A 27194-nucleotide genomic window follows, 5' to 3' on the forward strand; every position below is an offset into this window, starting at 1 on the left:
TCACTAAGGTTAAATTATGCCTACGTCTTTCTTTGGCCTGCGCTCTGGAAGTGATCTGTTAATTCTGCTGAATTACTAAAAAAACTGAAACTAAACTATATAAAAACGAAATAGAAATGTGTTCACAAAATAAAAACTAAAAAAACTAAACTATATAAAAACGAAATAGAAATGTGTTCACAAAATAAAAACTAAACTAAAAAAACTAAAACAAAATGAGAAAAATAGCTTTGGCAACTAACTGAAATACACGTAAGCTTAACTTACTAAAACTGCAAAAATCTATAAATAAATAAAAATTCAAGCTTCATATATGAATTAATTTATTTTGTTAATTTAAAAATTAATCATTTCAAACATGAGAAATGTAACAAACTTAAAAATTAGCAAGAAAATTACTAAAACAAACTAAAAAAAACTGAAATATAACTCAAGATACTGATAAATGTAACAGTATATAAATAATAATAAAATAACACTGTAAAACTCAACACCACTATGCTAAGTTGGTTGCCAGGGTGTTGCCAAGCAGTTGCTATAGTGTTCTAAATGTTCCGTGTGGTAGCTTGCTGGCCCACAGGTTTATGTGATTTTTTTTCTCCATTTTTTATCATCTATCAGGCCAATATTGTAAGTCTAAAAGCTTAAAACAGTAATAGCACACCCCACAAAGCCACACAATTTGAGATCTCAATAATATCTGTAACACAAATGGTGCGGGTCGAGCTAATCAAAGTTTAATTGACTTAGGGGTCTTTTCAAACGCTCGCTAAAGGCTTTAAGTATGTTTGTTGGTCTGAACACACACATGCAACAGATCGGAACACCTTCTCTCAGACTCAGGTAGGCACACCACTCACGGTCCAATCGGACGGCTTGTTTCTTCACGACGCGGCTGATTGGAGCAGATCCTAAAGGGGCGGGGCTGGCGTGGAGCCACGAGCTGGTGTCCAGCATGGTGGTCAGGTTTTTACAAAAGGTTCCAAAAGGTCAAAAAGAAGTGCTATAGCGCTTTTCCTGAAGTTTCTAGTTTCTAGACTCCAAAAACTTAATTCAGCCTTTGTGTCTTTCATATTTCACCTGTTTCAGTCATTCACTCATAAAATGGTATAGGCTACAGAAAGCAAGCAACGAGTGCTGCCAAGCTGTCATTCACTTCAGCTGCAGCGTGAATGGCTATAATGCGCAACGCTGCAAATCGAATGTTGATTATCGATATTATTGAATTCCATTAGTCCCACTTATTTATGCGCGTTTGTTCGCGGGAAAGTGAGCAAGACACGACAGTTACAGTATCATGATTATAGTTAAATAAGATGAAAGACATAGGCTATAATATAAAGAAATTAGCTACATTTATTTTCACGTCGGTCTTAGTACACGATGTAACTACAGAAGAGTCAAGTTTTAAATAGGAAAAATATCGAAACTCTTTGGTCATTTTTCAGCAAGATGCTAACGGTCTAATCAGATTCAATGATTTATGCTAAGCTACAGCTAAAAGTGCTACCGCCAGACCCGGAGATCGGCTGAATGGATTCGAAAACGGTAAAACTCAACTGTTTAACTCTAGGGGAGTTGGAAAATGAGCCTATTTTCAAAAATAGTGGAGTGTTCCTTTAAGTCTAAGGATGACAGCAACTCTCTCCAGTATTTTGAATTTGGACTGCAGTACCCATTTCAACCACTAGCTGTCAATATTACATACTGCACCTTTAATGAAGTGCTATGTGGTTGCCAAGAGTGTACTTGGTGGTTACTGTCCACTCTGTCCACTGTCCACTCTATGTCTCTATGATATTCTAGTCTTACAATCAATCTACACTGTTGTTCAAAAGTTTGGGATCAGTAAGATTTTTTATGTTTTTTAAAGAAGTTTCTTATGATCATCAAGGCTGTATCTGTTTGATCAAAAATACAGAAAAAAATTTAATTTTGTGAAATATTATTGCAATTTAAAATAACAGTTTTCTATTTTAATATACTTTAAAATAGAATTTATTCCAGTGAAGCAATAATTACTCCAGACTTCGGTGTCACATGATCCTTCAGAAATAATTTTTCCTTTTTATTAATCAAAGAATCAAAGAAAAAAGTATCACAGGTTCCAAAAAAGAAATAATAATAATAATAATAATAATAATAATAATCATTTAAAAAATTTAAAAATCTTACTGATCCCAAACTTTTGAACGGCAGTGTAAGTCTATGGGATTTTTTCATTTGTCAGGAACATCTGATCACTTTCTCTCTTCAGCAAGCTGCATAATTTGCAGTGTCATTTATGTCAGCAGGTTTGTTCCAATAGTAATCGTGATGTCTGCTCCCTTAGTACTTAGTTGATTTATATACTTACTTCTTTTATTTAAGTACTCAAGTGGATGAAATAAACAAAATGCCCATCCCTAACACACACACACACACTTGAAAATGAATACATAAACACTCATGTATGCAGAAATGCATGCAGCTAAGTCAAAATCATTCAAACAAATGCACACACGCACATACACACACACACACACGCGCAGACATTTATTTAAGTGCCAGGTAGATGAGCTTCAGATTGACCTTAATGTAATGTGCATATGTGTCACATGACATCCTAGAAGGGTCATGCGGTGATGCAATGGCACACCTGCCCTTTTGATGACTTCCACCATGTTTGACGGAAAGTAACCCACACGGTCATTTCCTGTTCGGTTGTCGTGGATACAGCCCTTCCATCGTCCATCAGAATGCTGCTCCAAGACCTGAGGACCAAACAGAAATGTTCCAGAACGAGCCTGCAGTAGAAAACCACTGAGACATACATGCACTGCACCATGTGACAACACTAAAATAATTTCAGTGTAAAAATGCTCCTTTTGCTCATTACTATTTTGGTCATGTTTCTTTGTTTATTTATTTATTTGTAGAATTCAAATGTTCAAAAGAGCAGCATTTATTTGAAATAGAAATATTTTATAACATTATAAATGTATAGTATTATACATGTCTTTCAAAAACAAATCTTACTGATTTAAATTTTTTAATAGAAGTGTATAGAAAGAACCACTATAGAGTTAAAAAAAGTGCTTCGTTCCTCTTAAAAAAATATGCATGCCATCCCTGGGTGTAAAGTTTAGTTAAAATTCAGAAATACACACCTTGCTACATTGCAATGTTACAGTTCAAGAATTGCTTCTTTACCGTGATGATGTCGCCTGCTTTAATATTGAGGCTTGTCAGGTCGTAGTTGTTGCAGTAATCCTTCAGAGCCCTCACTTGCATGGCAGCCGATGCATCTGTATGCAGGAACACACACACAGATACCAGCGAATTTAGAAAGCCTTGGACATTTCTATGTGAATTTGTGTTTTCAGAAACGTTCCCCTGTTTTACCTCTCAGCATCTGTTTGATTTCCTTGCTGGCTTGGGTAGTGGTGAACTGGTTAACAATATCCAGCGCTGTCTGACAGTACGTGTTCCTCACCCCAGCACTGATACCACTCTGAAGAGATAGAAAAACATTCACTTGGTACATAGTGGTTATGCTGTCGATACAGACATGCTAAGGAGCGCACACATTCATATATGTGAAAATAAATAAACTCTCAAACTAAAATGAACAAAAAATAAGCACTAAATACAAGTAAAACTTGGCTTTGGAGAGTAAATAAAGCACAATTGGCCAGCCATTTATCTCGTACAATACATGATGATTTTTATGATTATGTTTTTATAATTTTTGACTCAATGACCTGTGATTGGCACTTCTGAAAACACTACTGCTCAAAGGTTTGGGGTCAGTTTGGGTGTCAAGTTTTTTTTTTCTGAAAGAAATGAATACTTTTGTTCAGCAAAGACGCATTAAATTGATCAAAAGTGACAGTAAAGACATTTATAATGTTAACAAATTTTCATCTCACTGAAAAATGTATTATGGTTTCCACAAAAATATTAAGCAGCAACTGTTTTCAACACTGATAAGAAATGTTTCTTAAGCAAGAAATCAGCATATTAGAATGATTTCTGAAAGATTATGTGACATTAAAGACTAGAGCAATGATGCTGAAAATTCATTAGAAGAATAAATTACATTTTAAAACATAACACAATAAAATATTTCACAATATTACTGTTTTACTGTATTTTTATCAAAATAATGCAGACTTGGTGAGCCTAAAAGACATCTTTAATAAACATTAAAAAATCTTACCAACTCCAGACGTTTGAATGGCAGTGTATATTTTTTTTTTAATGAATGCATACCATTGGCAAGCAGTCAAATGAATTACTCACATCCAGCAGCAGTCGTACAGCCTCGGTTTTCCCGCAGAGAGCAGCTTCATGCAACGCTGTGCCTGATTTCGTCTGTCGGTTTATATCTATACCAGCCTGGATCAGTAACCTGAACACATACACACAAGAAAACTTCATAAAAACATTTTTATTTCATTTAAACACACTAAAACACTTATTTCACAACACTATTCTAAACAGTACAAAGTTTATTAATCTGTACATAAAAAGATTAGTTTTAATTCTAAAAAACACTTCTTTTCAGAAAAAAAGGTTATTAAAATAAAAACTTGAAGGGGTCCAAATACATGAAGTATAATGATCAATTTGCAACAATTTAAATTAAGTCTAAAACATGACCTTCACACCTATCCAACCGAACACACATTCATATTGATCCATAAACAACCTAATATGTGCGCTGAGTGATGAAATCTCTAATTAACGTTGTGCGTCACTAGGCAGTGATGGCACTGTCCATCAAGGGGGAAAAAAGAGGACACGAGCTTTGAATGTGTGTGTGCGAATCTAATGAATGAAGCCTCCGGGGACTGATCGGACAGCCCACGGTGCCTTTCATTTCTCTCATCATCCCCGATCCCTTTGCTCCTGACCTGTCTTAGCACATCAGTCATGCAGTTTTGTGTCAGTGAGCTAAATGCTGTGTCAGGATTTCGCACCGTCAATGTCTGTCCCCTTGTAAAGAATTGAAATGAAAGCAATAATAAAACTAGTACAATTCCTCATAAAAAATGTCATAACATCCTCTGAGTTTTACAGACTTTACATCCATTACCATTCCGAAGTTTAAAGGTGACATATCATGAAAATCTGACTTTTTCAGGTTTTAAGTGCTATAATCAGGTCCCCGGTCCATCTACCAACCAAGAAACGTGAAAAAGATTAACCAGGTAACATTGTTTTGGTAAGTCTTTTTCTGCAAGCATCTGAGAAAACGAGCGCGTCAGATTTCGCTCCCTTGGTGACGTGGCAAAGGGATCTCATTATAATATTACCGCCCCTTAATCTGTAAGTTTCCACCCACGACGCTGTCATTTTGATTTCGCAAGCGACAATGGTGTACCAGCTCTAATGCCATGGCGAAAGTTTGAGCAAAACATGCTAACTGTTCTGTCTTTGGCTGCACAGACGAGCACAGAACACTATTTAGAGTCCCAGCCTCAGAGGAGACAACAAAGCAGTGGATTTAATGATTTATTTACTGTATATTGCTGCTGCCACACAGATCTAAAATAAAGATGCAATTTATTTACCAGATGTTTACCTTCACAGACATAACCGACTGTTTTTGTAACTCATGTGTGTTTGTAATGTAAACTTGTGTGTGAATGAGAACTTAGTTTAGTACTCAAATGCCGTGTGACAGCCGCTTTCTGTCCGTGTGCTTCGGATGTGTGCACTCAGAAAACCTTATATCAGAAGTTTAAACTAATATAAAAAAACATGATTTCAGCGCAATTAACATGATAATCAGAACCAAAACAGATGTTTTTTAGCAGGTACGAGCTGTAAAGGCGCAGCCTTCCATAACTCCAGGCGGGGGTGAAGAATGGCTCCCCCTGCCTGAGAGAGGAGGTCCCTCCTGATCGGAACCTCCAGCGGAGTGCCGTCGAGGAGGGACACCAAGTCCGAGAACCATACTCGGGCCGGCCAGAACGGGGCTACTAGCAACAGACAGATTAATGATTTATTTACTGTATATTGCTGCTGCCACACAGATCTAAAATAAAGATGCAATTTATTTACCAGCTGTTTACCTTCACAGACATAACCGACTGTTTTTGTAACTCATGTGTGTTTGTAATGTAAACTTGTGTGTGAATGAGAACTTAGTTTAGTACTCAAATGCCGTGTGACAGCCGCTTTCTGTCCGTGTGCTTCGGATGTGTGCACTCAGAAAACCTTATATCAGAAGTTTAAACTAATATAAAAAAACATGATTTCAGCGCAATTAACATGATAATCAGAACCAAAACAGATGTTTTTTAGCAGGTACGAGCTGTAAAGGCGCAGCTCTATTCTGGAAAAGGGGGCAGGGAGCAGCAGCTCATTTGCATTTAAAATTAACATGATAATCAGAACCAAAACAGATGTTTTTAGCAGGTCCGAGCTGTAATGGCACAGCTCTATTCTGGAAAAGGGGGCGGGGAGCAGCAGCTAATTTGCATTTAAAGAAACAGGCACGAAAAACAGCGTGTTTCTGCTTCCACTCAAAATAGCCATTCTCAAAATGATATAATAAATGATCTGTGGGGTATTTTGAGCTGAAACTTCACAGACCCATTCTGGGGACACCAGAGACTTATATTACATAGTTTTTAAAATATGTCTCTTAGGCTTACAAACAGTAATATAATAATGAAATATTATTAATATTAAAATAACTCTTTTCTATTTTAATAGAAAACTTCTTAATATTTTTGTGGAAATCATTTTGGAAAAAAATATTTTCAGAATTCTTTGATGAAGAGAAAGTTTAACAAAACGTCTCTAGGTTACGTATGTAACCATGGTTCCCCGAGGGAACGAGACGCCGCGTCGAGTCGCTTTGGAGCGCTGAAGAGCAGAAGCTAGTTTGCGCTCTGCTGGATGCGCTTTTATACTTTCTGGTGCTTACGTCACCCTGCTCGTGACGTCTCGCTGCTCCATTGGACTGATTTGACACGTGCTTCAGAACGCGGTCACGCAAGGGCGTTCCCAAAGCGACTCGACGCAGCTCGAGTTCCTGAAGGGGAACAGCTTTTTTGTGACAATGTAAAAGGCTTTACTGTCACTTTTGATCAAATTAATGTATCTTTGCGGAATTGAATGAGTCTTACTGAATCTCACTGAATTAATTACTTTCAAAAATAAGTACATAAAAAATTACTGTAGTCATTTTTTAACTGTCGTGTATATACTGCATAAAATTATGTTCATATACAGAAGTCATTTGAGTCCAAATTGTGAAGAATTTCACAAAATCTTTCAAGATTGTACAAATTATATTTAATAAAATATTTTTTAATTAAAATCAATATAAAGGCAGTACAACCAATTCTGTTATGATAAATACATAATAAAATACAATATAAATCATATTTATTTTCACATTAACTTTTCAAGACTTTCAGTAGGGAAATGTGTTTAATTATCATGACATGAAGGTAATGCCACAAATCTGAATTATAATTAAACCAGAATTATGAACATATATTTCCTATTTCTTCTTCGTTGGGTTTTGGGGTGAAATATGAGCCAGACTTTACCCATTTATATTTTTGTGAGATTCACCAAAAAAATGGAAGGCATGGTAAGACAAGAATTCATGATATTAAAAATATAAATGATAAATTGTTCTAATCACCTCACTGGACAGTTTGAGATTTAAGTTGTAATACATGGCAAATTACATGCACAACATATGAGCATATGATTTATAATAATATGCTCACTTGAACTGTACCAGTAAAGATAGGTTGTATGCATGTAACCTTATTTGTAAGATGTAACCTAAAAGACGACTTCAGTGCATATGTGTAGCAATAAAGTGCAAAAGGGCAAAGTCCAGTGAGCACCTACTTGATGATCTCGATATGTCCATTCTTAGCTGCCAAATGGAGCGGACTGATGCCATTGGGATCGGAGGGCTTCGGTTCTAACATAGCAGCACACATGTTACTGTTCAGGAGCAACTGCACCAGCTGTAGAACACACAGAAAAGATACATGCATACTGCACAAACACAGCTTACATAGGTGTGTCATTTCTGTTTGATCTGCTATATATTCATTCTTTCATTCTTTAGATATTTGAAGGGATAGTTCACCCAAAAATGAAAATTCTGTCATCATTTACTCACCCTCATGTTGTTTCAAACCTGCTGAACATGAAATAAGATATTTTGGTAGTCAAATAGTTGTTGGTCTCTATTGTCTTCCATAGTATGGAAAAAAATGCTATGGAAGTTAATGGGGACCAGAAAACGACCAATATTCTTTAAAATATATTTTTTTGTGTTCAGCAGAATAAAAATTCAGACAGGTATGGAACAACTTGAGGATGAGTAAATTTTTTTGGGTGAACTGTGCCTTTGATCAGGAACAATACAGATTAATAATACATAGAAGCAATGTAAAATGTGCCATATTTAGCCAAGATAGCTCATTTTCATCTGTAGTCCCTGTGTAGGTTGATGTTAAAAGAAAAAAACTGTATATACAGTAAATACACATTTATTATACTAAAATCCTTATAAATGTCTCAGAACAAAAAGTAGACTGAAGGAAAAAAAAATGACTATAATATCTATGTATATAAATATGTATATGTCCCAAAAATTTTGCATTTAATAACCACCTAGATAACCACAGTAATTCAGATGGGTTTCACTTAAATATCTGTGTAGGAAAAGGGTACTGTTGCCCACAAAATCAAACCATTATGTGCAAAATAATGAATTTGTACCTCACACAGAATTTAACTATAAAACTGCACCATATATTATACAATATATTACATCTTTTTATTTTATGCTGTTAAAAATGTTTTGTCAGTTAATGGTGCTGTAAATATATTTTTTATGGAATAGCATGCAATAAAAGTCCTACTACCTGAGAGATACCACAGAAATAGGTATCGTGAGAAATCACACCTGTCTCTCTGACAGCTTTAAGCTCTGTCAACAGCAAAAAGGGATTCGATCGCTATTGTTTAGCCAATCAGAAGACTTTGAGTCACTTTGAGTGTTTGGATAAGCTGACATTCGGTTTGCTGACATGTTTTTGGAACGAGATATTTTGAAGAGAGGGAGGGATCTAATTCAATATCTGAGTCAGGCTGGAAGTTAGCAAAACAGAACATTAGGCCTATATACGGCAACTTTCACACAAAAAAATCTGCCTTTTTTAAGTGCAAGAAATTATTTGTCAATAACACAAACATGAATGGTAAGGAATAGTTCCCTCAATGACTTACCCTCCAAACCCAGAAATGTATTTCTTCTAGAACACAAAAGGAGGCTTTCAAGCTTCAGACGGATGCCAAAACACCATAAAAGTATCATACACTCATAAATTCATACATGGACTCGTATATAGCGCAAGACCTCTAAAGCTGATAGATTTAAGTGAGGAACAGACTGAATTTAAAACCGTTTTCGATGGATCCAGACAACTTCCCTAGCTCTCCTTATTGTGTCACAAATGAATCATTCATTTAAGTAGAATCTTCTCAGTGAATCGGATCCCGTTCCCAAATGCGGACTGAATGCTTCATTCACAAATCAGACTGATTTAGTTCTCTGAATGATCTCAGGGAATTCAGTGATTCAGTTACAACGGTTAGCTGCTCACTGAGGTGAAGATCATCAGTAAATTACACAAAGTAAAGGTTCCAAAAGGGAGTTTTGGTGTGAGTGTGAAAAATATTTGAATAATATGAAAAACATTTTCCCACTGTGAAGAATCTCTTTTGCAGTGGAAAGATTCCATGGATGTTAAAAGCTCTTCATGGGACCATAGATGCCAATAAAGAACCCTAATTTTGAGTCAAGCTATCATATGACTTCAGATGATTTGAAATATAGTGCATATGGGTTTATAACACATTTTTGGCTCTTTTAATATTTTGAAATAGCATCCAGTACCATTTGAAAAATTCCCCTGTTGTGTTCCATGGAAGAGAGAAAGATTTGAGGTTGAGCAAATGGTGACAGAATATTAAAATGGGGAAGTCGTGGCCTAATGGTTAGAGAGTCGGACTCGTAACCCAAAGGTTGCGGGTTCGAGTCTCGTACCAGCAGGGATTGTAGGTGGAGGGAGTGAATGTACAGCTTCAATACCACGACTGAGGTACCCTTGAGCAAGGCACCAAACCTCCAACTGCTCCCCGGGCGCTGCAGCATAAATGGCTGCCCACTGCTCCGGGTGTGTGTTCACGGTGTGTGTGTGTTCACTGCTGTGTGTGTGCACTTTGGATGGGATAAATGCAGAGCACTAATTCCGAGTATGGGTAACCATACTTGGCCACATGTCACTTCACTTTAATATTTGGAGAAATCGTCCCTTTAAAAAAAAACCAAGTTATAATAAACTGTTATGACAATCTCTTGTGCTCATTTGGAAGCAGTGAAAACCGGGCTGTGAGTGAATAAGGGGTTTCCTGCATTTGGCTGAGAACGTGAGAAGAGGTGTAGTTCCCACAGGGGAGCACCGTTTCTCATCTATCTATCACACACACCCCGCGTACACGCAGACAGACATGCACGAACACCGCGTAACTGACCGTGACTCGTCCAAATTCACAGGCCAAGTCTAGAGGGGTTTTCCCAGAGTGGTCTCTGAGGCAGGGGTTCGACTGATGTTGGATCAGCATCTCGCTCTGCAAACACACACAGTACAGTACAGTGAGTATGTGTGTGTACAGCATGAGTCTAATTGTTTGTGTGTGTGTACTCACTCCTTCATAATGGCCGTGTTGTGATGAGAGGTGTAAAGGGATCTGGCCCTCATCCGATTGGCTGTTGACTGATGACCCCGCCTTGAGCAGCATTTTCATGGGCTCACACTTGCCCTGCCAAGCAGCGTAATGTAAGGGCCGCATCCCTTCAGAAAAAGGGAAGAGACAGAGTTAGAATGAGAGACATACACTCTACCATTCAAAAGTTTGGGGTCAGTAAGAAATTCATACTTTTATTCATCAAGTACACATTAAACTGATCAAAAGTGACAGTAAAAACATTTATAATGTTACAAAGATTATTATTTTGAATAAGTGTTGTTCTTTTAAACTTTTTATTTATCAGAAAACCCTGTAAAAATCACGTTTTCCACAAAAATATTATGCTGTGCAACAGTTTTCAACAAAACATGTTTCTTGAGCAGCATATCAGCATATGAGAATGATTTCTGAAGGATCACATGACACTGAAGACTGGAGTAATGATGCTGAAAATTCAGCTTTGCCATCACAGGAATGAATTTCATTTTAAAATATAATACAATAGAAAACAGTTATTTTAAGAAACAACAGTTTTGATAATTGATTAGTCTGTGTATTAAGTAAATACTGTACATACAAGAGACAGTTACTACTAACTGGACTCAATACATCTGCATGTGTATGTGGTGCTGTGTGTTTGTACCTTTCTGGTCTTTGATGTCTACGACGGCTTGCGACTCAAGCAACAGTGAAATCACCTCCACGTTACCATTAAGAGCAGCATGATGCAGGGCAGATAACCTATAAAACAAAAGCACACAAACACATAATGCGTTAACCATTTCTACTGACATTTAGAATCTGTATAGGTTTCTGGAGGGAAACCTGTGGAATAGATTTAAATATGGAAAGTATCGTTGTGAAAGTAACTGATTTACTGTACACTGAGAAAGACCAGAACGTAATGTCATAATTAAAACAAGAAGTCATTGTTACAATAGGAGTTATTGGGTGCAATTGTTATAAATTCAATTAACCCACTGTATCTCAAATATGTATTGAAGCCCATTCCTGCCATATAAGAAAAAAGCCATACTTTGGTAAATCATAATTATGACACAGAATGTCATAAATATGAGATAAAAAGTATATTTTGACCTATGTCAAAATGATGACATAAATAGTATCTTATAATTCCAACTGTTTATGTCATAATTTCGACTAAGATATAATTACGACAAATTACAACAAAAATGTAAACTATAAAAATGTAAAAATCTTTTAGCCTTTAGAAATACGGAGTGTTCAAAACAGAAGTAAAAGTGGGACCTACATTATAGGTATCTAAAATAAGTTAAATCTTTTTTAATAAAATATATTGATTGCCTGTTGCACCAAAACACCCTGCAAGCTAGACATTTTGATGAAATAATAATCATTGCACATTTTAAAGATTTTTTTTTTTCAATTCAGTTATACATTTTTATTTCATAATGTAAGCAGAGATACAATTGCTCAAAACTTTAAAGCCATGATAAAATCTGGTATGGTAGCTGTCAGCAACAGTGTTAGCATCTGTCATTCATGTTAACGTCTAACCAACAACCAAGTTATTAGATAGATATTACTATGGATTCAAGACAACAGATATTCAGGCAGCAGAAGACAAAAATCTGACTTTCAAAATCTGTTTTTGATTAAATAACTGCCCTCAGTCACCTCTACTACACTCTAACTGGTAGCTGAATCATAAAGACCAAAAATATTAAAATTTTCTGTTGAACAACATGTATTTAAAATGCAAATAAATAAGGAAAAACGAGATGATGTGTAGAACTTGAAAGCAGAAACTGGGACTGAATGACAGGCACTATTATTCTGCAAAAAATCTTTAGGTGTATCTGTGCGGATCTACTAATTACTAGGCCAGTTCTTATTATATGGTCAAAATATCTTCTTCAAAACAGCCTATATCTCCTCATAATACCCTAATCCTAATATCTCATTTCCAGCCCAAGTGCTTTCAGCCTCCAGCGTAACTTTTTAGAGAGTCCCTAATCGGACTTCATTGCAACTCAACACTTCACTCCGATCCCTCACTGCTTAACTGAGCAGGAGGCTATGACCTACTTCCATGAGTAAGAGATTTTTCTCTGCCAGAGCCCCAAGCCATGTGTGTACACACACACACACACACACACACACACACACACATACTCTCTCTCTCTCTTACTCTAATACACTTTAGCATTCTAATAACAACACACCTGTATTCTGCACTATAGGAATCTTGAAAATTCATACAGTAAAAAAGTTAATTCAACATCATACCCGACTGTCCAGTAGATAATTTAGCCATGAGATGAAAACAGACTGTATGGTACTGACGTCAGCAAGCACTCTTAGTTTTAAGACCACCTAACAGTCATTTGGGTAAATACAATTCACAATACAATTGCTAATTAATACAAAGTCCTGATCTGTGTTACCTGGAAATATGTCACATTAAGTTGCAAATGCAGTTTCCTGTTGACTTTAATATAGGCAATGGCCACTGAATAGTCCACATCAGCTGATCACTAATTGATAGAGCATGAGTATAAATGAACCTCACCCGTCTGTGTCCTGGAAATTCACATTCACTTTCTTAGCAGCACCCAGGAGCTCTGGAGGAAAAACAGAAAACAGGTTTTATTAGTTTTAATTATTATAATTGTAAGGAAAAATGTTTAATTAATTTGGCCAAACTGAGACATCTGCAAAACTAACAAAAAATTCTTGATCAGACATAAACGTAATGCAATGATTACATATGAAAAGTAAAAATAGATGCTTTGTGTTTTCTTTTAATACAAAATTGTAAAATAATAACAACAACAACAATACATGTTTAATTTTATTTATTTATTTATTTATTCAAATAAATAATAACTTATAATATGACTGGTCCTATTATAAATAGTAGTATAATTTACTAGTATATAACAATATCATACTAGTAAATAGTATTATAGTAGTATAATATTGTTTCTTATGAAGTCTTCATATATATAGATTACATGTCAAACATTGATAATTAATATCATTTAATGTTTCTGGAAATGCACCGAATGATGTGCAAATACACCAAATGTCAGAAAATATACTAAATGTTTATAAGTATTTCATGCTGAAAATGTACAAAAATCACATAAAAATACACATTAAGTTGTATGAATATATTGAAATGCATTCTTAATTCCATTTTAAAGGGGTCATATGATGCGATTTCAATTTTTCCCTTCTCTTTTAAGTGTTACAAGCTCTTGGTGCATAAAGAAGATCTGTAAAGTTGCAAAGACTAAAGTCTCAAATCCAAAGAGATATTCTTTAAAGTAGGGCTTGTTTGTCATTTCTCCGATCAAAAATGCAGACATGGTTTTATGTTTACGCGGCACGATGCAACGCAACACGTAAAAAGACAGTATAAGTCATTATAATTCGTAATTATGTCCCCACTGGATGCAACAAATGCCTCGTTTATAATGGGTTTTCATGTTTTTGAATCATCGCTCCGGCCAGGACACGGCATCACAATATGGTAAGGGGCGTAACATTTCCGTCAAACGCTTGAGGTAATCAGCCAATCACAACGCACTGGATAGCTGGCCAATCAGAGCACACCTCGCTTTTCAGACCAATGAGCTTTGTAAAAATCGACGCGTTTCAGAAAGGCGGGGCAGAGGAGAAACAATAATGTACAGTATGTGGAAAATAATGTTTTTTTAACTTTAAACCGCATAAACACATTTCATTACACCAAATACACAAAATAATGTTATTTTTAGCAACATCATATGACCCCTTTAAGTGATTTCTTGCTTTGAAGCAGAACCCTAATTAGCAGGTATAAAATACTTTCCCACCATGTTCATATCGAGGTCTAAGGTCAAAGCGAGATGTGGATCAGTCACAGAGGGGATTCCTCTCAGTCAAAGCCAGCAGGTAGAGTTTCCATTCATTAAACTCAAGCAAAACTGTTTAATCACAGCTGGTTATGAGCCACACAACCACAAATTACAAACCCACTGACAATCCTAATCAAAATCAAAGCTATGCATTAAATTCTGGGTGATATTTCCATCAAATGTCTATGCTTGATATATTAATCTCCAGATGTATGCGTGTGTGTGTGTGTGTGTGTGTGTGTGTGTGTGTGTGTGTGTGTTAAATGAAAGCAGTCCAGATGGCAGCCTTCTCAGAGTGTGAGACAAGCGATGGGGGTGTAGAGACAGAAATTTATAATGCAGGAAAATATCACAAAACGGTGAAATAAACAACCTGTATGTGTGTGTGTGTGCTGCTCATTTGACCTTAAAAACAGTCTTATTCTACTAAACATGCTTAAGAAGCTATTCATTATGCATAAATGATATTATTATTCATACTCGCTGATCACAGCCTAATCAATTATGCTTATGACTTGGTGAGGATGATGAATTAGTTAATTAATTTCCCTATTCAACATTATCTCTTGAAAACAGTAAATTAATAGATACGTAATTAGAGCACATTTAATATACAACAACTAATTAAGCATCTCATTTTGTACAAACACACTCCCAGACATTCTATCTAAGTCACCTTCAGAAACACTACGGAATGAAATGATAAAAACGCAAATGAGCATTTCCATGACAACTCAATGTCACTCTGATGCTAATTAGAGAATGTGACAGAAATGGCAACGCCTCACCTGGAGTTGCTCTGCAATGTTTCTCTAGTATCATGATAAATGAGGACGTTATGGGTAGAAACATACATTTTGTATACATTCACAAACTGGCATCCATACAGTCGACACCATGAGGTGTTTTGGAACTCGGTCATAATCCTTCCATGTGATAAATTATTCATACCATTATCACTGCAACCTCATTGGTGCCTGTTGCTATGGAAACCTTGACCTTAACCATGAGTCATGCCAATAGCAATCGGTGTTGCCCAGCCCCTGCTCACGAGCACACAACATCTCCTGTGTTTCAAACATTCTTTAATACTCATCTTCCCCTTGGATCCTCTTTCAATGATGCATTCGGTTAATTCACAGCTTTATGCTCCAAAAGACCCAGCTGGAGTGTTTCAGAGTGTCTAAGACTTGGAAATCTACAAGAAGTTAAAGGTTAAGATGATATAATCCATCATCTGCCATGGAAAAATGCAGAAATCAAATTTTTGGTCATAAGCATAACAAGACTTCTCCCTAAGCGATGCTCAAAAAGTACAGAAATCCCTGGCATTTTGGTGCCATACAGTTTATGGTTTAGCTTTTAAAGTATTCGGTGACACCCAAAAATGAAAATCTTGACTTCATTTACTTACCCATGCTGTTCCAAACTGAGAGGAACACAAAATGAGAAATTTAGCAGAATGTCTGAGCTGCTCCCTTCCTTAAAAGAGACCTATTATGCCCCTTTTTACAAGATGTAATATAAGTCTCAGGTGTCCCTAGATTGTATCTGTGAAGTTTCAGCTCAAAATACAGATGATTTTACAGATCACAGATCATTTATTATATAATTTCAAATGCCTATTTTGAGTGGAAGCAGAAACATGCTATTTTCATTGTCTCTTTAAATGCAAATGAGCTGCTGCTCCCTTTTAGTGATGGGAAGATCAGATCATTTTACTGACTCGGATATTTAAATCTCATTCATCAAAATGAACAAATCTTTTTTTTTTTTAAGTCATTTCCTTCACTTCAGCAGAATATTATTAAGATGTTAATAGCCAAATTTCACAACACATTAACTTACGCGTTGTTTCGAATAAGACAATGCAATAAAACTATAATGCAGCCAAGGCCAAATTATGAGAAAAAAAAAAAAGATGAATTTATTGTTTCAGGTTATGCAGTTTGTTAGTTTTCCTCACCACCCAATCTGTATAGTTCGTTCTTTTGTCACATCACATCCCCATAAAATGAAGCTATGCAGCCTGTGCCGGAAACAGAATTGATTAGTTAATTTCTCAGGTTCGAGCCATTCCATTTCCATTTACAACAAACACAAACATTACATATTATTAACTGTATTCTGTTATTACATGTAGGTATCTTTGCTTTATCAAAGGGATTTTTCCTCATCATACGGATAAAGTTTAAAGCCTCTGTATTAAAACATTCAATGTTAACCATCATGACAGAAATTCACAAATGTATAAATTGTAAGAAATAAAAAAGCTACACATCACATAATTGTAAAGGTGTGTGTAAGGAAGGTTGGGAATTATTAACTAATTTCTGTATCCAATACTGCTGTCACATCACAAAAGAATGAACGAATCAGACCGAAGATTCGAGAGGTGCACTAACATTTCTCCTTCCTATACAGACTGCATAGGGTCCATGGGGCTGTCACGGGATGAACGAACGACTCGAACCCAAACCCGAAGACTCGAGAGGTGGACTAATTATTTCTGTTTCCTGTAAAGAACCAACAGGATGTTGCACATGTATGGTCAACATGAAATGAACAAATCCCTCGCTGAGATGACTCCATGTTCCCAAGTAATTTTGAAGATTACTTCAAATTGAATGAATCATTCATGAACGACACATCACTACTCCCTGCCCCCTTTTCCAGAATAGGGCTGTGAATTTACAGCCTGTTCCTCAGATAATCTGCTAAAAAAAATGTTGGTTTTGATTATTATGTCTATTATGCTGAAATCATGTGTTTTAAAGCCATATTAGTTTAAACATCTGATATATGGTTTTCTGAGCACACACATCCGAAGAGAAAGTAGCTGTCACACGGCATGTGAGTACGGATAAGTATCTTTCATGTAAATCTCTTTCATGTCTTATTGCACTTAAACTGTCAAATACACACAAGTTTATGTTAAAAACACACACAAGTTACAAAAGCACAGTCGGTTATGTCTGTGAAGGTAAACAGCTGGAAAAGAAATCGCATGTTTATATTAAATCTGTGTATTAAGTAACAGCAGTATATTATACAGTACCTGTACTGCTGTCTATGCTGATAATACGACCCAAACAAAATGAAACCTTTTCTTACTTGAATGCTGATTTTAAATGCTCTAACGTGAAGATAAACATGGCAGATTGTGTGCGACTCACTCAGGGCGGGGTCTCTGCTAATACAGCATTGTCTGTCAACAGTCGTGGGCGGGGCTTGTGCAAAGTGACATCACATTGTACAGATTCTGCAAACGGTTTGTTCTGAGACACTGCTTATGATTAATGAGGATTAAAAAAACGAGTGGGTGGATTTTTATCATTATAGGGTGGTTGTGTACACACTGCCAACTAGGGCTGTGCGATTAATCGAAATCGTCATAAAATCGCGATTTGAGCATGCGCAATTTCTAAATCGCTTTACAGCACGATTTTCCACGCCCCCGACCTCCCGCAGTATGCTATCCGAACCAATCATAATGCAGCGCGCCTAAATTGTGCACGGGAACAGAACAGACCGGGCGGGCATACAAACGTAACACCAGGTTCACACACTCCGTCTGTGGTGCGTATTTTGTCTGCGCCCATGTTAACGGATCAGAGCGTTCACACTGCATGCGATTGCGGTCCGGCAGTGCGCTCCAGGAGCGGTGCGTCTGCAGCAGTCATGCTGCGATCATTTCCGCACGGAGTCTATTTCTGCTGTGCTGCATGCGCTGAATTAAAGTGACAGCGCATTATTCGTGGTAAAAATTAACATGGATTGACATGGAAATTTAGTAATTGGCAATGGCAATGGTAAATTTATTTATATAGCACCATTAATTACAACCCATGGTTGTCCAATGTGCTTTACAACAAAATAAAATGAAAACACAAAAACACATTACACCAATTACACCATAAATGCATAAAGTGACAGCGCATTATTCGTGGTAAAAATGAACATGGATTGACATGGAAATTTAGTAATTGGCAATGGCAATGGTAAATGTATTTATATAGCACCATTAATTACAACCCATGGTTGTCCAATGTGCTTTACAACAAAATAAAATGAAAACACAAAAACACATTACACCAATTACACCATAAATGCATATAATTAAAGTCTACTGTTTCACAGTCAACACAAAAGCATTTTCAGAAACAACGTTTGGATTTGAAATCAAAATAATGTTGTGTTTGTGGTAAACAGCCGCGGATCAGGAGCGGGCTGCAAACACATCATGTGCTAAAGCAAAATGAGTCTGTGCTGCTTCTGCACCGCATACACATACTGTATACGCACTGCAGACGGAGTACGTGTGAACTTGGTGCAACAAATCTAGTTCAACATCTGAGGCAACGCCACAAAGAGCTCTATGGCCAATGCATGGCAAAAAAAATCCCTGGACGCGGGATTTTTTTTTTCCTGCCATATGTCTATTCTAGAGACATTTTGTACACCTTTACTTAGTGATTATTTTGCCTTATGTCTGTTCTAGAGACATGTTACACAGCTTCTTGATAAAGCTCTAATTGGTTTTCTTTTGAAATATGTTTCAAATTCACACTGAATGCATTTATGACTGTAAAGCATGTCTGTGTGTGTCAAAATCGTGATTAAAATCGAAATCGCAAAATTGACCAAAGAAATCGCGATAGGTTTTTTTTTGTCCATATCGCACAGCCCTACTGCCAACACACATTTATGTTCAAACAACATGTAAAAGTGAATTTCACATAATAGGTGCCCTTTAAAGGATTAGGTCACCCAAAAATGAAAATCATTACATCATTTACTTGCCCATGTTGTTCCAAAATGAGAGGAACCCAAAATAAGAAGTTTAGCAGAATGTCTGAGCTGCTCTCTTCCTTGAAATGAAAGCGGATGAGGACCAGATGTTGTCAAGCGCCATAAAAGTAGTTTGTATGACTTGTGCACTAAATTCTAAGTCTTCTGCATTCATAGGATAGCTGAGTGTGTGTGAAACAGACTGAAATTTCACAAGTTATTTCACTAAATCCTGTCTTGAAATCTTTTACTCGACATCCATGGTCACCATTCACTTTCATTGCTTTGAAATATATTGTATAAAGCGCTATAGAAATAATGGTGAATTCACTTGATATTCATGATTTTAGGTTAGATTAAGACCATTTTAGTCTTAAATATGATGTGAGATTCACCCTTAAAAACAAAGAACAGCACTCTCATTCTCTAATTTTTATTAATGTAATTCTTAATTCTTAAATAATTAAATTAAGTTAAATTAAAAAATACATAAAAAATTAAATATTCAATTAAATAAAATAGTAATGAGAATCTAATGCAAAAATTGTCTTTCCTAATATTTCCTCATGCAAAATATATATTTTAAATCCTTTACCCCTTCCCATTTGACCAACTCCTCTATCTTTGACAAAAATCACCTGTAGCATGGAGATTTCATCATTTCGTGCAACAAATAGTGAACAGAATGTAGATGCCCTCATTGCCCTCTATTAATGGTGAAGAAGCAGTATTCCTTTTAAAAAAAAATAAATTAGGCAAAGTTAGGCTGTGGGCCATATTAACCATATGGCTAATTGGGCACACGCCCAAGAAACACCATGCATGGCCACACAACATCCACAGGACAGTCATTACTTTTGCATTTACAACTGCTGCTGCTAGTTACACAAAAAATGGCATGCTTCACTTTCAAAATGCACTGTTTTTGTGTAGCGTATTCTTGACTTTCTAGACAAACTCTTGCGCTGCATGACAGCACTGAAGTTAATTACCAAGAGTCTCGCCTCTTGTTAACATGCAGGGGCTATTGTGCTTAATGTAGCCTGCTGGTCTCTAGGACTTAAGAAAAGAGGATAATCGTTGAACTAAAGCAGTTTTAAAGTCCCTACATTGTACTTCATTCTGTTTGTAATTAAGTAATCAATTCATCGACAGCCCATTACACAGATGCCTAGACAAGCAAGTGACTGACATCAGCTCCACAATCACAGATAGATTCTTAATCAGATACACAGCCCTACAGGCGCTAACTACTGTAGATCCAAATGACAGTAATGTATCAGTATATTGATAATTCACTGTAATTCATCTGGTGTGGCTTACAATAGGAACATAATGGATAACTGCTCATCAGGCAGGATTTACTTAGGACAGAGCTCAGAGAGCATAATTCTTTGGAAGTCCCAATTCCTGCAAAAAAAAAAAAAAAAACAGTAAAAAAGGTAATTGTGACTTTTTATCTAACAATTCTGACTTTTTTGCAAAATAGAGTAAAAAAACTCAGAATTTGGTCTTTTTTCTCACAAATCCGAGTATAGAACGTTGTTTGTTTGTTTGTTTATTTGTTTCCCACATGGAATTAAAAAGGTAATTTCAACTTTTTGAAAAAAAGTCAAAATTGTGAGATATAAACAACAGCAAGAAAAAAAGTCTAAATTGTGAGATATATACTCAGAATGGCAAGAAAAGTCTGAATTGTGAGATATAAACTCAAAATTGCAAGAAAAAAGTCTGAATTGTGAGATATAAACTCATAATGGCAAAACAAATTGTGAGACATAAACTTCAGAATTGCAAGAAAAAAGTCTGAATTGTGAGATATAAGATGACAGAATTTTCATATTTAGGTGGACTATTCCTTTACATTGGGAAAAGGCTGTGATAAACATTTCATACTAATGTACATAATACCTAATGTGACAGATACCAGTTTTTTACAGGATTTAACTATTATAACTGGTTTCTTGAAAGTGATATAGTGCTTGTTGGGGGTATAAAGATCTTTTCATACAGAAAACATGCTGATTCTCCCTTTTTCTATTAAACTCTCAGAATAAAAAAATATACAATTATGATTTTTTTTTTTTCATGTTTGAAAACCTCAGAGTGGAGAAAAGCTCCACTGAATACTCAAGGACCTCGGAATGTTCAACATTCCGGTCAGATGCAACATTAATCTGTCAAGCTCTATGATATTGATGCTGGACCTCGGGATGGGGTGAACGCAGAACATGACTTACTGAGCTTCAAATCCCCCGCGGGGACGGGCTGAGACTTATCCAGCCTTATCACTGGTTATGAAGATACTGAAGGATACAACACAAGTTCAGTACAAAAGAGATGACAAGAGCTGCAAACCTTTAATGCAACTGAGACTGAGGTTAATATACCCAATTCAGGAATTAGATTAACGCTTCTCAATGTACTCCCCCAAGAGGAAATGGAAAAGGAGTATCATTTATAGCAGTGGATAAGGTTCACTCTGGAGACGTGATATGTTTCATGGGTGCACACACCTGCACATTTCATAACAAAATCAAAAGGAAGAAAAAAACTGATATTTTGCCTAAAGAAAATAAAACCAGTAAGACTTTTTACATTGTGCCACCATTTTCATGACAACAAAACCTCAATAGTCATTACTGTAATACAAAATAAATAAACAAACAAATACAAATTTGTCCAAATACAAACAAATACAAATTTGTCCAAATACAACTTAATGAAATGCTACCAAAATGCCATTGTTTCAGTTGTATTTATACACAAATATACTAATTTATTTTCATTTACATGCAAAATATAATCAAATTTTTTCCCATTTTAGACTGAAATGTGATGTGAGATTCACCATTGAAAACAAAGCATGGCACTAATGTAATGCTAAAAAAATATATATGTTATTTCAGTTGTATTCAAATTCAATTAAATTACATTTTAAATTAAATTAAATTAAATGAGAAATGGTTTACAAATACTTTCTTAATACAAAGTATATTCCTCATTGTAGACTGAAATGTGATATAAGATTCACCTTTAAAAACAAAGATCAGCTCTTAAAATGAAATGAAATGAAATTAAATTAAATTTAATTTAATTTAATTTAATTTAATTTAATTTAATTAGAATCTAATGAAAAATAATCTTACAAATGTTTATTTTATGTAAAATATAATGTATTTTCTTCCTCATTTTAGACTGAAATTTTGGAGTAAATTATTTGAGGAACCAAATATTTAATTCAGAAAGCACACACATAATAATGGAATTCCACCATGCCTGTTTTTTTAAAGGAAGTAATTTAATCTCTCAGCTCTGAAACATAATCTGGGACAAGCACAGTAATCTGAACAACACACACACGCGCACACACACATCATCTCCCTCCCCCCATTCTCATGCTTTAACCCACAGCTATAATTATAGCTATTTAATGATTATCATTTTAAAATGACCCGAAAGCATGAGTGCTATAAGTGGGCAGAACTGCAAAAAAACGTGCTGAACATATACTGCCACACTTACCACTACACTTCTTTTGAATTCTGTGAGTTATATTTGGTTCTTTGTGTCACAGCAAATGTACCATGGTCTTTTCAATACCACCAAAAAGGACTAGTGTGCACTGCATATTTACACACACTCTTACACAAACCCTCAGCATCCCTCAGCATCATCTAACTGTGTGCAGTTTAAAACAGCCATGGCCTGAAGCTTGAGCAAGCTGACTGTGAAAAGAAAATGAGAGAGAGAGAGAGAAACATGGAGAGAACAACAATTTTCTTCCACTAGTTTGGTCTCACGTGCCATACACGTGACTGTCAGTTTCACACTAGACTCTAAAAATATATATGAGGGAACCCATAGAAAAGAAAAATCACAAAGGAATTTTTTTAATATTTCCAATGTTTCTCCTAGACAGCAATGAGATTAAATGGAGACTTGAGTGAAAACCTTTCTTCTGAAAAGAGAGGGGGGGAAAAAAACCTGTAATCTACAAGCCTTATACTATATGTCTCATCATAAAAGCCACAAAGTTGCAAAAAAGCTCACATACTATGAAAATGAAAAAAGACAACAAAAATGCAAATGCAAGATAAAAAAAACAGCAAACATTTTAGCCGCAACATGACCTTCTTCAGTGCCTAATTGTTTAATCTTAGACAAAGTTATATCTCATATATGTAGAGTTTTTGTCCTAACTAGTCATGATGTATTGTGACAGGACACTTTGTCAATTGCTTAGTTTTTATTTCTGTGGTGTTGTGCTGAATGGCCCCGCCCACCGTCAAATCTCATTGGTCCAAAATTCCTTTCCACTCTATATACGACAATGAGGTTCCGGGTGTAAAATTTCCACTTATAGGGGAACATTATTTTAACTTATTTTTGAAATATTCGTGTTTAACAGTGGAATTCTTCGTGAAAAACTACATTACCCATGATCCTGCAAAGAATCGTGGCGAACAAATGGCGGCAAAATGAAGCTTTGCGAATCTCTCAAACTAATTATACATTTGTGTGTATGTAATGAACGTAAAATATATGGTTTCTAAATCTCTAAATCAACAGTTTTATATTTTGCCACCGTTTTTTTTTTTATATCATTCACAATACCTCATAGTCCTTTCCATCATAAAAGACAAAGTATAGCTTGTCATTTTATATGATTCAAAATTTAATTTTGTAATGTTGTGAGTCACCTCATTGCGGTTTGGTTTGTTTCACAGCTTATAACTCTTTAACAAAGACTTTTTAAATATCTCTTTGGGAAAAATGAACTGGAAACATACTTCCAGAAACAAGGCTGATGGGAAAGAGAGCGGGCAATGTTGCACTCTATTAAACATTAAATATATGTTGATTGGCTGTGATTGTCACATACTACTTGTATTTCACAGTGCTGTTGTAAGTGCACCGCAATAAAGGCACAATTAATATAACTAACTTTAAATTTAACAACAAGAAAAGGCAGCCTCAGAACTGGAGTTTTAGCAGGATAGGATGGATGCGAAAAACAATCAGAAAATTATTTTTAGACCTCAAATACTGTTTCACAAGCAATATCACAATATTTTAAGTATAAAATGATTTGAAATGAAATGAAATACACTACAGGTCAAAAACTTGGAATAATTAAAATTTTGTTCATTTGAAAAAAAAGTCTCTTATGCTCATCAAAGCTGTATTTATTTGATCAAAACAATAGTAAAAACTATAATATTGTGAAATATGATCACAATTTAAAATAACTGGTTTCTATTTTAATATATTCAAATCAGCATATTAAAAGGATTTCTGAAGGATCATGTGACACTGAAAAAAGTTCAGCTTTGCCATCATAGGAATAAATTACTTCTTGAAATATATTAAAATAGAAAAAAAAATTGATGGAGAAGCACCTGTTTATATACTCTTTGTGTGCGGATTATTTAAACATGCTCTCCATTTTCTTGTTTGGACTTTCATTATTATCTAAACAATCATAATCATATTTATAATATCCTTATTAAAGTCACTGTTTTTTGAGAGACAATCTAAGCTGAGGGACAAAATGATAATTGTGTTGAAATTATGTTTGTAGGAGATTATGAAGTACTTTCATGCTGTGTTTTGTTGGCGTTTCTTCATACCAAAATCATCTAACAAAACTGAGTCCTATGAAGTCAGCATCAAATGGAAAAGATTCATCCAAACCGGAAAATTCTGTCATCATGTTGTTCCAAACCTGTATGACTTTGTTTCTTCCATTAAAGACGAAAAGAGAACCAGACCGTTGATGCAGCTCTTAGGTTACAGCTATAACACTGTGAATAACTGACTTATTAGCGGCTCTTCAACACAAACCCAATCTAAAAAGCGCACACCTCCAAGTTGTGCATGTCACATAATATATCATCATAATTTCATTTCTTTTTTGTCTATGTATATATTTATACCTCCATAATTAATTTTAAATACAGATTCTGAATGATATTTACATATAAAAACAACTATAATGTTCAACATATTGTATTTCAATGGAAATGGAAAGCATTATTATGGATCATGGACTGGTAATTTGGCCGAAGAGTGATGGTTTGATGTTAAAAAAGTCTTGATGGATTTGTTTCTTACAAACATGCAGCTTTTCGCTTCACATGATATTAATTGACTGGAGTGGTGTGGATTACTTGTGGATTATTGTGTGATGTTTTTATCAGCTGCTTGGACTCTCATTCTGACGGCAGCCATTCACTGCAGAGGATCCATTGGTGTGAAAATGTTTTTATTTTCAGCTAATTTTATTTTTGGGGTGAACTATTCCTTTAAATGTTTACTTAAATACATGTTTGGAACAACATGAGGATGAGTAAATGATGAGAGAATGTTTATTTTGTGTCAACTGTTCCTTTAAGAAAATAACAGATGCATATTTTCAGATACTGTTCTTTTCCCGAGCCCAGAATAAACCCACGACAGCTTTGTAAAATGACACAAGCGGAACCAGCACAAGTCATCTTGCTGAAGGCCTGCCTTCTTCTGTTTTCATCTCCAAGACAAGACCTGTCAAGCTTAGCTCAATGCAGCAAAAACCTGCGATGTCCAGACTTCAGCTGACCTACCACGACCCCTGGAATATCTTACTAAACATTAACATCAACAGCTTCAGGTGCTAGACAATACACATACTAGTCAGACACTGTTTCTGCTGCCTGCTGTGCAAGGAAATGCATGCAGTGTTTTCCTATACTTCTATTTCTCCCAACATGTGGAAGGAAAAGGTTTTCATTTGCACCTGTGAGTAAATATACAAAATATATATTTAAAAGGGGGGTTACGTCCGGTTACATAAAACACACAAGCTTTTATCAAGCTGTTATAGTTACCATTTTTGTATAACCAGTAGTATTTGAAATAATTTTGAGATATAACAGATTTAATCAATTAATTAATTAATTAATTAATTAATACAGCTACCATTTTTGTATGCCCAGTAGTATTTGAAATAAATTTGAGATTTAACAGATTTAATGAATGAATGAATGAATGAATACCTACAGAGTTACCATTTATGTATAACCAGTAGTATTTGAAATAACTTTGATATAACAAATGTAATAAGTATATTAATTAATTAATACAAGTGCCATTTTTGTATACCCAGTAGTATTTAAAATAACAGTGAGATTTAACAGATTTTATAAATAAATAAATAAATAAATGAACAAATAAAAAAATACCTACAAATATGAAAATTTTTGTATACCTAGAAGTATCTGAAATAACCATGAGATATACCAGTGCTATATGAAGTAACGTTGATATTTAACAGAATCAATCAATCATGATCGTGTCCAACCAATCAATCATACAATTTACTTAGCAAGTGTACCAAGTCAATAGAAGAAAAAAAATAGTTTTGACTGCTTGCCATGTCCCTGAAGGATAAGCAAAAAAAAATAAATAATAAAATACATCTGCCAACAAATGCTTGATTTTACCAGTCATAACTTATGAATTACAGTAGAAGTTTAGACAAGGGAATGATGATGATATATATATATATATATTAAAACAAAAACACTGATACACAGAACAATGACAATGCACAAGGACTCACAGAGGTTAAGCACCCTTCTCAAGGACACAAGAGCCTTGTCCAAATACCCACACTTGCGGTCTTTGCACTTGACCACTTGACTACTTATATGACGTGTTTCCTGTATTTGGCCCAAGTGTTCAAGTGAG

The 27194-nt window shown here is 35.3% G+C and overlaps 1 protein-coding gene across 1 annotated transcript in view; it reads right to left on the reverse strand.

Moving 5' to 3' along the window:
* Positions 1-27194, reverse strand: part of LOC107701782 (caskin-1-like) — a 53028-nt gene that overhangs the window by 15161 nt on the left and 10673 nt on the right. The window contains exons 2-10 of the mRNA XM_016503891.1: positions 13340-13391; positions 11429-11526; positions 10744-10889; positions 10570-10665; positions 7867-7988; positions 4285-4393; positions 3385-3493; positions 3193-3287; positions 2639-2753 (exon numbers count right to left, since the gene is read on the reverse strand). Of these exons, the coding sequence (XP_016359377.1) occupies positions 2639-2753; positions 3193-3287; positions 3385-3493; positions 4285-4393; positions 7867-7988; positions 10570-10665; positions 10744-10889; positions 11429-11526; positions 13340-13391 (942 nt within the window). The remainder of the gene's footprint in view (positions 1-2638; positions 2754-3192; positions 3288-3384; positions 3494-4284; positions 4394-7866; positions 7989-10569; positions 10666-10743; positions 10890-11428; positions 11527-13339; positions 13392-27194) is intronic.

This window comes from Sinocyclocheilus anshuiensis, unplaced genomic scaffold (genome assembly GCF_001515605.1).
Source record: "Sinocyclocheilus anshuiensis isolate Anshui unplaced genomic scaffold, SAMN03320099.WGS_v1.1 scaffold2260, whole genome shotgun sequence".
Taxonomy (NCBI): Eukaryota; Metazoa; Chordata; class Actinopteri; order Cypriniformes; family Cyprinidae; genus Sinocyclocheilus; species Sinocyclocheilus anshuiensis.